The 18403-nt window shown below is 34.2% G+C and overlaps 2 protein-coding genes across 2 annotated transcripts in view; both read left to right on the top strand.

Annotated features, from left to right (window-relative positions):
• LOC149798318 (uncharacterized) overlaps positions 1–18403 on the top strand; it is a 173305-nt gene that overhangs the window by 71830 nt on the left and 83072 nt on the right. The window contains exon 5 of the mRNA XM_089960862.1: positions 15818–15936. Within this exon, the coding sequence (XP_089816988.1) occupies positions 15818–15936 (119 nt within the window). The remainder of the gene's footprint in view (positions 1–15817; positions 15937–18403) is intronic.
• Positions 12557–16920, top strand: LOC149798321 (uncharacterized). The gene has a single exon (XM_089963458.1). It carries the CDS (start codon positions 12696–12698, stop codon positions 13530–13532), a length of 837 nt encoding a protein of 278 aa, XP_089819584.1. The 5' UTR covers positions 12557–12695; the 3' UTR covers positions 13533–16920.

The following is an 18403-nucleotide window of genomic DNA, read 5'->3' as shown; positions in this document are numbered from 1 at the left end:
TTTGATTTGAAATTACCATTAGAACGATTCACATGTAGTTCAAGTGAAATGGTGTATAAATAAGGCATGGTAAACAAATAATTCATTCCTTTTTTTTTTACCATATTACTTTGGATTTTTTTTTATTGCAAGTTTATTCATTCTAGATTGCATCATACTCACCTGGTACATCAGAATGTACTAAACTGTTGAAATTCAGATTCATTCATAACATTCTTTTTTCTTTTTAACATTCTTTTTTTTTTTTTTTGACTTGTGGTTGGACATTTAGGATTCTTTGGGATTTAATTTACAATACTGTGTTTCATTAACTTTTATGTAGTATTGTAGAGAAATAAGTAAATTTTACTTAAATTGTTGGTTTCACTTTCTTTCTGTTTCATGTAAAATGGCCATTAGCATGTAATGTTTTAAGCAATTTCTAGAATTCTGCTGGGTATATGTTCCTATCCAAATGTAACAGTTTACACCAAAATTTAAAGAACATAATAGTTATCAGTAATACACAATGTAAGTTTGCCATGTTCTCCAACATAATTATTCATATTACATGAGATACATAGATATTGTTACTAGAAACGATTTTGAACACTTTCAGTGTACTCTGAATATACATGTCCCCAAATTTTAGAACCATATTGATAATATAATATAGGTGTTAGCTGTGTATCAAATATTTTAAGGGCATCTGCATAACTTAAGTTCCCAAATTTCCTTTGGTAATACAGTAAAACCTGTCTTGATAGACCACCTGTTTTGAGAGACCAGAATCTCCATGCACAGATTTATTGATTATACAGTGTTACAACCCATTATGAGAGACCATCTGTCTTGAGAGACCATTATTTTTTGGCAGAAGGGGTGCTCTTTCAAGACAGGTTCTACTGTACAAGATAGCCAAAACTGATTTAGTTCTCTGAGCAGCTTTGTCATGGAGTTACACAGATCCAAGATCCATTTGCCCAGGGACAAGCTCAAATTCAGTTTCAGCAAGCACAAATTTGCAAGACACTTACCCATGGGCAAGTCCAGAAAGCTGAGAGAGGGCTACAAGATAAAAGAAATTTTAATTAAACATAGGTGTGAGCCAAGTTACTGATGAGGGATCCTGCAGAGTTGCTGATGCTTTATTTTGTGCAAGTTTTATACTCTGTGATCTCGCCATAATACATTTATCAGCACCTTTATTTAGTCTTTATATTTAGTGCATTATTCTTCCGTATACCAGGCTACTGTTTCTTTCATCTATTGTGTGTGTCATTTTCATCATGTAGTCTAATTCAAGGCCATTCTCACATTTTCAATGTTTTCTTTGTGCCGAAACCTGTATTAGGATTCAGGGATTCCTTGACTTTCTGGTCTTAAGTTAGCCTCGAACAGTTTGACACAACTGACTCTGAACAATGGCTTTGCAAAGATTGTTTTAATGCTGATTTTGTGGCGAGTTGGTGTTACAATAGAACCTGTCTTGAAAGACCACCCCTTCTGCCAAAAACTAATGGCCTCTCAAAACAAGTGGTCTCATAGCAGTGGTCTCTCAAGACAGGTTTTACTGTAATTGCTAAAATTATAACTTGTGGGATTTCTTTGACAGGTGTTTGTTTGCACACAAAAAAGCACTGGTCTGTTATGATTAACTACCAGGATTTTGTTCAAGGTAGGATTATAATAGGAAAATGTAGCAACCCACAAGTGGCATTTTTGGTTTGTTGTTTTATGTGATAATTACAGAAGACTTGATACATACTCGGAGGTCTCAGAAACACTTAACACATATTTGGGAGCAATTTTTTTTATCTGGGACGCAAAAAATCACTTATACATGAGTCCTCTGTATGCACGCATTTGCTGGACAGCAAATTCAAGAGCTTGCCAGTCCTGCTTCCACCATCTGCTGAGTGGGGAAAATGTGTCGCTCAATTCATCATTTAAGCTGCGCTGTTATTTACGAGAAAATTCAGTGGATGACAGACCCCCCAGATGTACATGTTGACATTGTAAGAGTACATCTGAAGAACATGACCCACTAGCTTGGTGGCAAGTACAGAGACTTGACTAGCTGCAGAGTGGTGAGAAAATGTGCTGATATTTACAGTGACTGAATTCAGAGGCAGAAAGGTCCATTGATGTACTTGTGTATAAGAGTACATCCAGTGAACAACTTAGCTTTCTTTATTGTGTTTGTTTCCAGATGTAGCCAAATAAGTAGTGCATGTGACCTTGAAATCGAGACATGTTCAGAGGTCGACAAAATGCTGTTTGCAAATTTGGATAAGTATTTTGGGGTTAACAAGCAAATTGACGAAGATTGTAATGAGATTCAGCAGAGTGCTAGAAGTTGCTAGAACTGATATTTCACATGGAACACTATGCGTGATGCCTAGCTTAGTGCATGGAATAAGAACTTTCCTTGGCCTGACATAATTCACTCTCACTCTAATGGACAAAGAAGAGCTATATGTCAGTGGTGTAAAGAAGTTTGAAAATTAATCTCAATGGCAACCATTGGTTCTAATCATCTGGAAATTTAGCCACTTCAGGTATGCCCAATCTGCTTCTGCTAGGGGGCTGCAACTTTTTCTGTTGAGATTCCTGTTTTTCCCAAAATACAAGTCCTGGACTCCAGGATTTTTAACTTTATTTTTTATTTTTTATATGCTTTTGTAATGTAACATTGTGAATTGGACTTAACCATGTCCAAAATCAAGTTTATTTTCTAATTGACATGAATTATTGATTTTGTTTATTCTGTAACAACTAATACATTTTCATAGCTTTCTATGGGTATAATATTCTCGTGGTGTACCTGACATAGTTCAGGTTATATATTATAATTCTAGTAACAGACCTTCTAATTATAACTAATGTTTTTATCTTGTAAACATTGAAATTTTCTCTTAGGTAATAGTTTTGATTAGAAAATGCTAATTGTCACATGAGACCAAGTAGAGACTGAGTACTATATAATCTAGCTTCTCGTGGGTCGGTGGTTCTTTCCGGGGTTTTCCGGGTTCTTCCTCCACCATTAATACTGGCCGCCATGTATAGCCTATCGTGTGCTGAAAAATGGCGTTAAACCCCACAACAACAACAACTATATAATCTTGTTACAGGAAAAATTATTCTTATTTTAACATCTGAGCAGAATGAAGTTATCATTGTGTACATTATTTGATTTGGAATTTTTCAGATTATATCTTATCTGGAAATAAAACAGTACTTTGATAACATTCTTGGAAATAGAGACTTGAATTTACAGTGAAATTTCAAATAAGGATTTAATTATTCGATTGTATTATTGTGATTAAAGAAAATACTTTTGTCATATCAGCACTTTATGAGCCATCACAGGGGTCCCTAAGTGGCCGAGTGGTCTAAAGCACTCACCGTTACAGATCATTGCCATCTCACCTCTGTGTAGTTTTGAGTTTCGGGATTGGCAAATGTGGGTATGTGAAAAAGCTTGCCAGTAACTTCTCGAGGGTTGGTGGTTCTTCTGGGGTTTACCCAGGTTATTCCTCCACCATTTATACTGGCCGCCATGTATTGCCTATCTTGTGCTGAAAAATGGCATTAAACCCTACAACAACAACAATGAACCATCACAGACGCATCAACATTTTCAGCATCGGACTTATTTGGATTTCTACTAAAGTTTATTCAGATATTTTAGTATTAGGACTTGTGTCTGTTTTTCTAGGATTATTTGGGATTTAATTCACAATACCATAAGTTCTTTTGTTTTACATTTCTACCTTGTGTCCTAAGGAAATAAATTATTGGTTGAATTTTACAAAGCTTGATGCTAGTTACTCTTTTCTGTTACTTATTTTAAGAGCACAGACTTGTAACTATATAAATAAATCATTAAAAACAGTTGGTTTAACTCTCTCTCTAAAACAATGTAGCTATTTCCAAAATCTTTTTATAGCCATCCCTGTATCTGTATACATGTACATGTCTGTTTTTGCCATTCTATCTATGTCTTTATATCTGCATTCTATTTCTAATATATATATATATATATATATATATATATATATATATATATATATATATATATATATATATATATATATTTGGATAACTTAAATTATCAGGACAGTATATATTTTTAAGGTGCCAACAAAGATAGAACTAAAACAAACATTTCAATAAATATAACACGATTTCATTAAAATATACCATATAATATTGTTTCACTGATACTGGGATATTATATTGGGGCCAGCTCCAGTTTTCCAAGAGCAGTTTCCATTTTCAGCAAGCTATGATCAAATTTGTTAGTCCCTACATACAGGTATAGTTCTAAAATGAGACTACCCATACATGCACCATATAAAAACCACTTTTCATAATTTGAAAGGTTCTCATTTGTATAACATGATTATTTTTGTCTTATCCATGTTAACTACCATTCTAGTGGGATTACAAAAGCACTTTATTATGTGTATTATAATATTTGTAAGATGAAACTGTACCCATACATGCCCAATATAAAAACCACTTTTCATTATTTGAAAAGTTCTCAGTTGTATAACGTGATTATTTTTGTCTTTTCCATGTTAACTACCATTCCAGTGGGATTACAAAAGCATTTATATTATGTGTATCTGTTGCTGCAATGCTATCATTGCATCAGAACAAGAAACTATCTCATCAGCAAATGAGTGCTGAATGATCAGGGACATTTTTCTGAAATAAAAGTACCTCTTCCACAGTTTCTCAGCAATCCAGTCAAATTGTTAATATACCAACAAATAATAGTCGACTAAAAATGCAACCATGTCTAGTCCTCAGCATAGAATTAAAGTATTAATGTTAGTCTTCTGTTATGTAAATTCAGTTTGTATTTTGTGACTGACCTTTGTCCATAATTGAGGGTATGGGTTTGAGCTTACCTGTGTCTTTTTTTTTATAAGCAACATATTACATACCTAATTTGCAGATCATATATTAAGATTATTATTTAGGTAAACTTGATTATTTGGATTACAGTTCAGGACATTGGTTTTCCCCTTGGGAATTACTGATTTATCTGCTGTTTGCCATCTTCTTTACTAAACTTTTAGTAATAGACCTGATATTACTGACAACTTAGAATGTTCTAGAAATTAACTTTTGATCCTCATCCTGGTCCTCATATTATGATGTAGGTTTTTATATGAGAGGTAACTGTAACTTCTTTATTGCTACTTTGACATCTGCATAGTGGAATCAGTCTTTTAGTTGTGTTCAGTTACATTTGAGAGTATTGATATAATTATATTATTCATTGGAATTATAAAGTGCTCATTAGTATTTTCAGAGTAAATCAATATTTTGGGATTATAGTGAATTCATTTAGAAGCATTTTGGATTTTATCACTGAGATACATCAAGACTTAGCACATCAACACTATTCCTGGCTATTTGTACAACAGGAAATCCAATAGTTGAATTCATTTGGAACAATATTGGAATTCATTCAGAATACTGTATTATTTTGGACTTATGATATAACTTATAGTACTACAAGTATATGGAATTTACTTTAATTCAAAATACAGTAATATTATTTTTTTTTTAAATTTCACTTTGGTTTTAGGGAAATAAATAATCCAGGTTACAGATTACTTTAAAATGTTTCAGAAATCTTCAATTTGTCTTTGAAATTTAAATTTGCCTCTGAATTGTATTAGTCACTGGTATTTAAATTTCACAGATTTGAGAAATCTTTATTGGAATCAACAGGCTTTCACAATGTCATCTAAAGTGCAGAATTTTATTTAAAATCCTGCCCATGAGTGGTTAGAGTCCATGAGAAAGGACGAATTGCTTCAGCTTGTTAGATAGTATGATCCATCTGAAGTGATGGCTAATTTAGTGAAGCAAGAAATAAAAATATTTTGGTCCAGTATTTGGTGGTAAAGCAGTTTTTAAATAAAATTGCTTTGGGTTTGATTAGTAAGTCTCTCTGGTACACCCTTTAGGAATCAAACATCTGATTCATATGTGTACTTATTGTAAGAAGAAAGGGTGTTATTTCTGCTTGCAGCAGATTGAAAAATAAGCAAGAAAATAAAGGCCGAGCTTTCCCAAATGTTCCTATTTCAAAGAGGTCAGGGTCACAGTCATGTATTGAAAGCAAGACATTTATTGGGTCAAACAAACATAAGTCTGATTTATTTATGGAGAATTAATTACGAACTATTCATGTTGTAAGATTCTAAATTACTCATTGGTGATTATGTCAAGTCTTTCCTTATTAAAATACTAAGGGGGGACATGAGCTTCCCAAGGTCTATCAGGTACGTTGCCTTTATCCGAGAAGTCTTCTTGTGAATGTTTTCTTTTTCAGGGAGTGGTGTGTGGTTTTGTTAATGTTACTCTTGTTTTTGTACATTTGTTATCAAATTCAGTCTCAGGACCCGTGTTCTGACTTTATGCACACTAAGTAACAGAAAGAAGCAACAGGATCAAGTTTTGTCAAACTTAACAAATAATGAAATTATCAGCCTTATAAATTAAAATGTTAGAGGAACTTAGGATGAAGTGAATCCAGAATAAGCATGACAAAGGTCTGTCAAAGCCAAAATGAATGAAAAATTCTGTATATATTTCAAAACCAGAAATGTTCTGGCCGCCGTATTGTCTATGCCCTATCAACCAATGAAAAATTAAGCCAAATGCCTCATTAAGGCTATTATTAGTGCTTGTTAAAACATACGTAAGCCTCTATTTACAGATCTTATTTAAATTTTACATTCTTAACAGAACCAGGTCACATTGGCAAAATCTAACTAAAGATATTCTGTACAATTTACAACCATGAATTATATATATAACACCCATCACAGTCAAAACAGTGATTTCTTTACCCATCGAGGCTTTTATTGCAATGCAATGACCTAGCAGGTTATTTATGAGCCAGTAACGAGTTACAAGAAAATCTTAAATAATTTTTTATTGACTGAAAATCAATAGATGTTTTTTAACTGCTGTAGATCTTTTCACACTTGTCAAATAATGGGATAATCCAGTCAGAAGATACATAAGGTGCTACCTACTCCTACATTTGGCGAACCATTTAGCATAATTATGGTAGACTTTGTCGGTCCATTGCATAAGACCAAGAGATGCAATTAAAACTTCTTAAACATATTGTGTTCGTCCACAAGAATTTCAAAGGCAATTCCTTTGAGGAATATTAAAACTAAAGTAAAGTAAAAGCTTTGATAATGTTTTTGTAACACATGTTGGCCTTTTCAATCAGAACAAGATACTAATTTTGCCTGGAATTTTCCAACAAGTTATGCACTAATTAGGTATCCAACAGTCTAAAAGCTCTAAGATTTTTGCCTATCATCCTGAATGCCAATGGGCTTTATAATGACTTCATCAAACTTTTAAGAATATAATTAGGTCATATTGCTTCAATATAGGAAAGGATTTAGATGAGTGTATTCATGTACTTTTACTTCCTGTTAGGGAATCATTTAAAGAAATATTAAGTTTTAGTCCTTTGAAAGGGTATTTAGACATACTGTCCATGGACTATTGTACTTTATTAAGAGGACTTCTTAAAATGGAAGATTTGGAGATTAATCTTCCTGACTAGGTCTCTGATTTCAAAGTTGTCAAAGACTTGTGAAGTAGCAAGAACTAATTATATTAACTTTACTCGGTCAAAAACTAAATTATGACAGAAATACAAAGGAAAGGAATTTTCAGCGTGGTGATAGAGTTCTGGCTTTTGCTCATACTTCAAAATCATCTTCATGCTAAGTATTATGGTCCTTATACAGTTGAAAAGAAAGTAATTAATGTAACTTACATTATTAACACTCATGGGAGGAGGAACCAGAGAGAGTTTTGCCATATTAATATTTTAAAGGAGTATGCTGATAGAAGTAGCCCTGTTAAGCATTCAGTCAATTTAGTTGTACTCATCCCCACGGTGAGGATTTAAACGATGACATGCAATCGGACTGTAGTAACCAGTCTTAGGAATTCAGAAATATTGAATAATCTGGACCAGAAACTTTCACATCTGCAGCAACAAGAGTGAAATAAAACAACTAATATGTGAATATGAGCACTTGTTTCCAGATTTTCCGATGTGAACAAATAAAATCTATCGTGACTTTTAAACTATAGAGTCCACACCTGTGAAACAGCTCTATACTGGATGAATCTTCTCAAGCTGGAATGTTTGAAAAAAGAAATCCAGTAGTTGTTAGAGAATGATTGTATTGAACCAAGTAAATATAACTGGAGTTCATCATGTATTATTGTGCCGAAACCAGATAATACTTTCCGCATGTGTACTGACTATAGAAAAGTCAAGAGTCACCAAAACAGATTTATTTCCATTGCCAAGAATCTAACTAATTGTTAAAACTGGAAATGCAAACTACGTCCCAAAAACATTAGCATTCGTAACTACTACAGATGGACTTTCTTGATATAAAGTGATGTCGTTTTGTATGAAATTTTCTCCTTCATCTCCAGCGTTTAAAGAATATCACATCTAGTTTAGATAATTGTGACGCTCACGTCGATGACGTCATCTACGACGATACCTAGAAACAGTGGCGTCACACGGGTTGGTGTCACCCAGTGCGGTAGCTCATGGTGTCACCCCCATGGTCCTCCTTCCGTAACAGACCATACAGAATCCTTAGTAATGTCATTTTGGTGTCACCCCCTCTGATGGTGTCACCTGGTGCAGTCCGCATCCCCTTAGCGACGCCACTGCTGTGCCTGCTAGTCATGTATTTAACTATGATTGGTTATCTGCTTATATAATCCGACCGAGCAGTGTGTGCTCTGTAAAATTTGCAATTTTTCATTTTGGTGTCACCCCTCTGAGATGGTGTCACCCGGTGCGGTCCGCACCCCCCTAGTGACGCCACTGCCTAGAAAGATCACTATGCCAAAAGACGTTATAATACACCATATTATGGTGAAATGAATTCTATTATTCAATTCCTGCGTATATTAACAGATAAATTTATTAGACTGACTGTGATACTTTCTGACATATTAGCGTGATCTCAATAAAAATATAATTTTAGTTGTTGTTGTAGGGTTTAACGCCATTTTTCAGCACACAATATGCTATACATGGCGGCCAGTATTAATGGTGGAGGAAGAACCCGGGAAAACCCAGGAAAGAACTACCGACCCACAAGAAGCTACTGGCAAGATTTCTCACATACCCACATTGGCTGAATCCGAGGCTCGAACCCACGCAGACAGAGGTGAGATGGCAGTGATCCGTAACGGAGAGTACTTTAGACCACCCAGCCACTCGGGGCCCCTGTAATTTTAGTACTAGTGTACTTGAGCAGTGTGGTGGGAGATAGCAGCGGCGTTATAAAGAATATATATTAATTATAAAGCACTTAAATTCAATAGCAATCATGTAATAAACCTATTTAAAAAAATTCATAACAATTTGATTCAGTTTTTGGATTTTAAAGTGCCCAAGTTAATATCGGTTCTATACAAAATATGTAAATGACGGTTTAAGAATACATGACCGAAATTCTTTTCTACTTAGATCTTCGTATTGACAGCTATCTGCCAGTACATTGTCTGCACTCCTATTTATAGACTCCTATTCACGTCACATGACCTTAGTTGGCCAATAAATGTGTGTCCTTCTCAGGGTTAGCCATGGCGGTAACCAAGTCAACTGTTCTAACTGCATGGAAAAATCCCACCGAACACAAAATTTAGGCAGAATTAAGTTGTTCTTTTAATGTCCATGGTGTGTGTTTTTACTTTTAATCTTATTTATATATTCATAACTATGATGAAGTAGAAATGAACGAAATGAACAAGTGAATTTCGATGCGAATCGAGCTAGAGTACAACGTACTGCTGATGAAATGAGTCGTAATACTGTTAGAAAGAGACCCTATCAAATGCATACTCTTTCACACATGGAAGTAAAATAACAAGTTCTACATAACCAAGAACTTACAATAATGAACAGTAACATTAGTTCTGACTTATTATTCAGCAAAAGTCTGACAAGAGAAGTGTGATTCTTCGGCTGGGCTCATTGATTCCATCACTATCCTGCATCTCCGCTGTTTCAGTTATAAAACTCCACCGGATGGTTTAAGTCACTAATTTATGAACTAATATATTTCTGGCTTTGATATTCCAATATCATGGAAGGTAAGATAATTCATTTCCTAAGCTATTCATGTGAAATTTCAGCACGACACACCCATGGTCCAACATGGAAATTCATATGACTATGACACAATAACTGCTAACGTGCGAACGTCTTTCCACTTAACGTTGACCGCACCGGTAACCTAGTGGTTAGAGCGTCCGTCTCGGATGCGGGAGGTCGTGGGTTCGATCCCCGGCCTAGTCATACCAAAGACTTACAAAATGGTACTAACAGCTCCCTCGCTTGGCGCACAGCATTACGAGGTTAGTGCTAGGACTGGTCGGCCTGGTGTCAGGATAATGTGACTGGATGGGTCATTATGCTACATGTCTGCGGCATGATGCCATAGTGCTAGACATCACTATAAACTGCCACACTGTAGACATCGTAGCGATATGACGGAAAAATTGTTAAAGCTACATTAAAAATCCAAATCACACACACACTTAATGTTGATGTCCCGGGACTTGTTGAACTGTTGATGTCTTTAGATGATTTTCTTGACGAATTAATTAATACTCATGGCAACAGCGTGACATTACGAGGACCAGAGCATGGTTTTGTACTCACATTTAGTATAAAACACAAAGTACACATTTATAAGTTATGTAGATGACGATCTAAACAATGGCGGGTGGGTGGTATACGTTCAGGAATGAAAAAAGTAGTTCACGCGTGGTATATGTTTTCAGTGACAGATAAAAATGACATGCTCAAATATGTCCAAGTCTCGTAGTTCAAGCATCATTTCACAGCTCAGCATTTAATCTCAAATAATCTGCATACATTAATCGAAGTGTTTGTGCATGCAAAACTCCAATCACAATACCATTAAGATATAACAACATAGTGAACTGCCTCATGTTTTTCTGACTTTGTTTCATGTTTCGTTATTAGTATTACTATTGGAAAAGGAATGTAGTTCTCAATAGTGCCTACTATTTTGGCTTCCTGAGTTATGTATATATATAGAAGTCAGAATCATACACACATAACAAATTTCCCATAAAATGGTTAACTGTACAAATAAGCAATACATTATTTGGTCAATTAATAGTTTTGTTTTTGTTCTTTCATTTAAGTCTCGTTTTCGTTGGCCTTGCATCTTTGCTATTCTCATTGCTTTCTTTTGGAAACCAAAATTTTCCGTCTCCCAAAAATGTTTTCTCTTTATGTATTTTTCGTTTATTGTCTTTGAAGAAATTCCTACACAAAATTTCTTTAATCCACTAGTGTTTTGGTCTCCATCACTGTACTTACACAAAAGAGTTGCTGTAATGTGCAGTCTAAAGTTTCCAGAGCCCCATAGCCCTATACCTATAGCCCTATATATATAGCCCTATACCTATGGCCATATTGGGTCCATGAACTGCAGGCTAACAACATCAAACAATTTTCCTATCAACTCTGGGGTAGTTTCTATTTTCCAACCCACTGCATGTTTCATAACAATATTTATTCTGTGTTATTATATGTCCATTATTTTTCATCACGTTGCTTCTTCCTTTGTCTAAAAACCTACTGGTCAATACGGGATTTGTAGGTTCTCGTATGATAATTTATAAACTTATCGTTGTTTATAAGTGCACGTATTTCAGTCGAAACCCATTCATATTCAAAAGTAGCGTTAGCGTTAAATACATAATTTATTGCTGTCCAAACAAACTGAATCATTAACCAATGAAATATGATAAATCAGAATTTGCCAATCAGAATTGTCGGAAATGCAAAATTTCCACCTTTCAGTGTAGTAAGTATCAAACTAGAAATTAGGATATCACTAAGAAATAGTTTAAGCAAATTAGTACAAAAAATAACAACTTTACGTTAATTAGTACTCAGAAAAATCACAACATTCAGTACAAAGAGTCACAAGTAGACGCTAAAGTTTCACTGAGACTACTTTAGTAATAATTACAAATAGATTCTGTGAAAGTTAGGGTATTCAGTCAAACATCTGCCTCTTAATTATCTATAAATACGTGGTACCAAAAGTATAATGAACATATGTCATAAATATTGTGAAGTCAGTTAATTTTCTTGCATGTGCAGACAGAACTAAGTGTTATGCTCCATTCCCATTTTTATTTGATTGTTGTTAATGATATTATTCTAAAGATATTATAAACATCCCTTGATCAAAAGAAAGAAAACAAAAATGTACGAGATCAATATTGTTCTGCTAAATTAAAGACTTCATGAATCAATTATTATTATAAGCTAATGCTTTTTATGTTTAAAAAAATGAAAAGAATAAAAGGTTCATTACAAAATGGATACTTCTATTTGAGTCTTACATATACCATTTACGGACACCAACCATATCCGGTCCATGTCACGTGCTCGTAGTTATTATTATATAATATGCAAATTACGTAAACAGTCAATAATAGAGAATGTGAAGGCTCAAATTGCGTAGATTCGTCCATTAGGCTAACGATTAAAATCTGGTCTACGTATAAAAACATGCATCCAAAGATATATTTAATGGGTATTTTTGAGTGTATATGAGTAAAGAGGCATGTCGTTTAGTAAGAATGGAAGTCCTAAATTACATTCGAACATCCATACTGAAGAAAAACCATTCAAATGTGAAGTTTGCGGTACAAAGTTTGGCAAGAGAGGAGGTTTAAGGGTGCATATGATGATACCCACTGGTGAAAAACCATACAGATGTGAGGTTTGTGATAAAATATTTAGACGTAATGGAAATCTGAAGAAGCACACGAGGGTACACACTGGGGAAAAAGCATTTAAATGTGAAATATGTGATAAAAGCTTTACACAGAGGGGGTCTTTGAAGATACACTTAAGAATACATACTGGAGACAAGCCATTTAAATGTAATGTTTGTTATAAAATGTTTAGCAGCAGTGGGCCTCTGAAGGGGCACATTATGATACATAGTGGAGAAAAACCATTTGAATGTGGATTTTGTCAGAAGAGGTTTAGAAAGAGTGAAAGTTTGAAAGTGCACATGAGAATACATTCAGGAGAAAACCCATTTAAATGTGACGTATGTAATAAAAGGTTTAGTCTGAATGGAAATCTGAAGAAGCACATGAGGATACATACTGGAGACAAACCATTTAAGTGTGAAGTATGTGATAAAAGCTTTACACAGAGGAAGTCTTTGAAGATACACATGAAGTTGCATATTGGGGAAAAATCATTTAAATGTGAAATATGTGATAAAAAGTTTAGTCAGAATGGAAATCTTAAAATACACATGATGATACATACTGGAGACAAACCATTCAAGTGTGAAGTTTGTAATGACATGTTTAAAGTGAGTGAAGATCTGAAGAATCATACCACGATACATAATGGAGACAAACCATTGAAGTGTGACATATGAGGTCAACTGTTTAACAGGAGTGGAACCATAAAGATCACACACAGGAGAAAGAAAAAAATCAAAATGTGAAATTTGTGTTAAAATATTTAGAAGAAGTGAACCTCAGAAGCAACAAGTGATCATGAAGAAAAAAAAAGAGTATGGGAGGAAATATTTATATGATACACACTTCAGAAAATCGATTTAAATGTGAAGTTTTTAATAAATTATTTAGGACTCTAGGAGCTTGCCATTTTATTTTTGATGGGACTATTCCTGCTCCGATTTATAGAAAACAAGCAAATATATTCATGATTGTAGTTGAAAAAAATTAAATGACAAAAGAAAAAAATCTCTTTTAAATATAACCCACCTGACCCAAAATGAAATGTTATATAATTTTAAGATTAGACAAAAGAAATATGTTTTTCTGGTTGGTTGACCATGTCTGTTTCTAAGTTATAACAATAGCACTCTCTCCCCCCCCCCCCATGGAACAAGGCATGTTACATATATATATATATATATATATATATATATATATATATATATATATATATATATATATATATATATAATGTTTAAAGAAAGACCTGCCTACTCTGATCTTAAAACCAGTACATGAGGAGGACAATACCTGCTGTCAACAAACTCAATGTCTATCAAGATAATTGGTCTGCCAAGACAGGTCCCAATAATATATATCAAGCAATAAATCTGCATTGAATATCATTTCACTAAACTTTTAAGTGTGAAGACCTCTTAAACCTCATCTTCACTAGCCAAGATTCTGATAACCCTATCTACACCTTGGCAGATCGAACAGCTATATTGGTGGTTTGTCCTAGTGACATTTACTGGATTTCATGTGTTGCCTCCCTTATGATATAATTCCAAATCACCAATAGCATGGTGCATATTGTACATTGGCCAAAAACGGTGGTGGCAATTGACCTAAAAAGGATACTTTGTAAGTTTAACATCAAAAGTATGACAATGTAATAGAGGGAACCCATTACATGTCTATTTGGGTGAAAGGTATTTGTGCAAACATGGACTCGCATCGGAAAAGTGCTTATTTATCAGTCCGGTCAAGTCGTGTTCTCCCCTTGTCTTGATCACTTAGGAACGGTGTTCAGATTTGAACAGCTTAATTTTAATTTGATGTTGTGGCTTGCTGCTGCATCCAGTGATATTCACAGACCCAAAGCACAGAAATATCTACTTGATATGCCAAGGTGTAGATAGGTTTATTGGAACCTTGGCTAGCAAAGATGCCTAAACCTGAGACCTGTAAATTTTTCCAATGCTCAGATTTTTATTATTTGCCATTTCATTATCTGTCCTCAAATCAACACTTCACAAATCCTAGCTAAGGATGAAGTATTTAATAATTTCTTACAATCATAAGCAACCACTCCAGACGGCTTTCAATGATGGGAGTTGAAAAGATGATAATCTCCATGGATCCATGTGAGTAATCCAGCATGCTCTAAGAATTGATGTCTGAGTTTTCAGTGTTTTATTTTGCTTGGTACATCAGAATGAGTAAGTTTTAAATTATAAATAAGATGTTGACATAACTTTCTTAGTTCACAGTATTCTATAAACAGACTTGTTTACAATTTGGTTAGAATTTTCCATTAGAATGAGGCACATTTAGGTCAAGTGAAAAGGTCTATAAATAAGGACATTGTAAACAAATAATTCATTCCTGTTGCAAGACCACATTACTTTGGAATTATTGTGAACTCATTCAAAGACATTCTGGATTGCATGATGATTGGGTACATCAGGACATCAAAGGTTCTGTTACACCAGTATATAACAGTTTTTACAGGAAAAATTTGCCTCTCTACTGGGAAAAGACAATATTGTCATTATTCTGTAAAACTGCAGACTTAATCTTTTCATATAGTTGTAATCCCATATCCCTGCCATCTTTGATCAATGATTGTTGGCAACAACACAATGTCAGAAGGAAAGTCAGTTTATAACTTTGATGGGTTGCAAGGGTTTGATATTTGATTCAAGATGAAACAGTACAATTAAAGCGTTCATTTTCCTGTTTCATAGACATTAATCCAAGCAGTCACTTGTTGCTTCATTCCATTTGTGTTGAAGAATCTGTGATTGTGGCACAGTAATTGATAAGCTCATTTTTAAAAAAAAACACATTACTAATGATAAATCTGTGTCAGTTCGAAGAACAAGTTCTGTACATGTAGACAGACATTATATTCCAATTTCAAAGGATTACTTGTCAAATCTTTTTCAATGTATATGGCACATATTTCAAATTTAAGTGCAGAGAAATCAAGAATTAGTGCAAAGAAATTTAGATCCAAGGAGTATGGAAATGGAAACAGCCCTTACCAATGTGACTGCAAAAGACATTGATAAGCCAGTATTGCAAAGTCCCAATGTAGGTATAATAATTGATGAAATAGTGCATGTGACCATTAACAAAAACTGATTGTCTTCCTAAATATCGGAAATTTTACAGCGCTGACGGAAAGCTGAAACAATTACAAAGTTTCTGAAGCACTGGAAGACAAGCATATTCCAAAAGAAAAAGGCATTGAACTCTCATCTAATGGAGCAAGTGTAATGACTGGGAGACATGCAGGTGTGGGGGTACGTTTGTGTGAAGACATCCTTTTCCTCATGCACATTCAAATTTGCGGCTTATTGGATAGTACTTTCATTTCAAGATGCATCTAAAATTATACAGAAATTACAAGTAACAAAAACACAGCCAACCAAGTCTACAAGTTGTATCAGCATTCATCAGCAAAAAACCAGTAGAAGGAACTGTATAATATTTTGAGTGATGAAAAATTGCCATTTATGTGTGGATTAAGTTGGTGACTAACAATGACTATATTGGAATGAACCACACAGCATCTAAAATGTTGTCCAATCTCTAAGTCAATAAACTTTCCTGCATCTGATGCAGACACTCTAACCACTAGGCCACCGGAACGGTCTTATTGTTTTACTGACATTGGGATACTATATTTTGGGCAAGTTCAAACTTTCCAAGGGCAAGTTCAATTTTTAGCCAGCTTTCATAAAATCCCAGTGTATGTGTTTAATTGTCAAATGAAAACTTACTAATTTGTGCCGCATTTAAAAATGACTTCTCATAATTCTTTAATTAAAGGTTCTCATTTGCAAAACATTTTTTTTTGTCTTATCTAAGTTAACCGCCATTCCAGTAGTATTACAAAAGCATTTTGCTATGTGTATCTATTGCTGCAGTGCTATCACTGCATCAGCATAATTAGCTACATCATTTGCAAATAAGAATGCAAAAGGATAAGTGACATTTTGTAAAAATAAAAATAACTCTTCCACAAATTTTTCATTAGCCATATCAAAATTCTTAATAAACAGAAGAAAATAAAAGCTTGCTGTTGTTATGTCTAGTCCCCAGTATAGAATTAAATTATTCAGTTGAACTTTTACTTTTATTGTGTGATTGACCTTTGTCGATAATGGAGGTAGGAGTTTGGGTTTACCTGACTTGTGTCATTTGTTTATAAAAAATACATGCCTAGTTTGTAGATCATGTATTGTGACGAAGTATATGGTTGGGGTGGGGTGCACCCAACATTTTATTTAAACTATTATAGAAGTCCCACCCAGGTTCTATTTGTTTTTGGAAGTTAAATTTTGTGAAAGATAGATGTAAAGCTCTGAGCTCCCTGTCAGCAATGACGACGGTTAAATGATTAAATATACCAAAAAAAGGATGAAATTCAATGAATAACAATTTAATAACAAATCAGTAATCAGATGACTCAAATTTCCAATTACATTCCTTCCACTCAACAATTAATAAGCCTAATGCATCACTTAATTAGCAGTGTGAGATTGATTTCCACCTGTCCTTGTATTTCTACCCATCTGTTGTATCCTTTCTCTCTCCTATTTCTCCCAATTCCTTCTCTTCCTCCTGACCATTTTCAAAATTCCCTCTCCTCCTCCTCCACTTTCTCTAGACTCCTTCTCCTCCTCCTCCACTTTCTCCCCCACAACTACACTCCTGTTGACTTCGACTGTCTCAGCTACAGTCTCAATTCCATCTCCAACTCTTGAAGACTTGGGACCCATTGGAACCAGAAGTTCTCCGTCTCCTAAAAAGCTTCCTGTGAAAACACAAAGATGGTACAATTTTTGTTTTAGCCCTCTCATCTCATACTACATACAGCCTATCATCATATAATTGCGATTAAATTTCTTAGGTCATGCATTCATTCACATTGAGATACCAATATGTTGTTGTATAGTAAAATATACGTCGTAATACAGCACGGTATCAATTACTTCTTATAAATGCATCAATAAATTCCATCACATCAGTAAATATTCCTAATCCCATTAAATTAAACAATATCACAATAATCAGATGTATTTCTTTACCTTACAACTCATACAAAGTATGCAAATATTCAAATATCTATGTTCTGATATATGCATACGTCCATAGTAACTAATCTTACATACTTCAACCATGTTAACAAAATGACAATTCAAGAATGTGTAAATTCTAACAGAACACATTAATAAATGCACTTGTTTACTACAAAGTAAACTAATAGCGAATTACAAAATTAATTCTGACCGCAAACTAACAATTTACATAATTCCGCCTTGCATCTAATTATTCTCTACGTAAGGTTCAAGCCCATTTCTCAAATACGCATGTAAATGTACACTACAAAGGTAATTCTGCATACTAAATGATCCTAGTCATTAAGTGTATATACTACAAATAATTACAATTATGATGCCATAATAGTCTGCAAAAATCAAGCAAAGAACTTACTGACCTTTTTGAAGCTTTGTCTTTCCTTAGAATCTACCTCTAAGTTCTGCTGCCAGAT

This window comes from Sinohyriopsis cumingii, chromosome 6 (assembly GCF_028554795.1).
Source record: "Sinohyriopsis cumingii isolate HCF-2022 chromosome 6, ASM2855479v2, whole genome shotgun sequence".
NCBI classification, from domain to species: Eukaryota; Metazoa; Mollusca; class Bivalvia; order Unionida; family Unionidae; genus Sinohyriopsis; species Sinohyriopsis cumingii.
The sequence above is the reverse complement of the archived record's forward strand: the minus strand, read 5'-3'. Positions and strand labels throughout refer to the sequence as shown.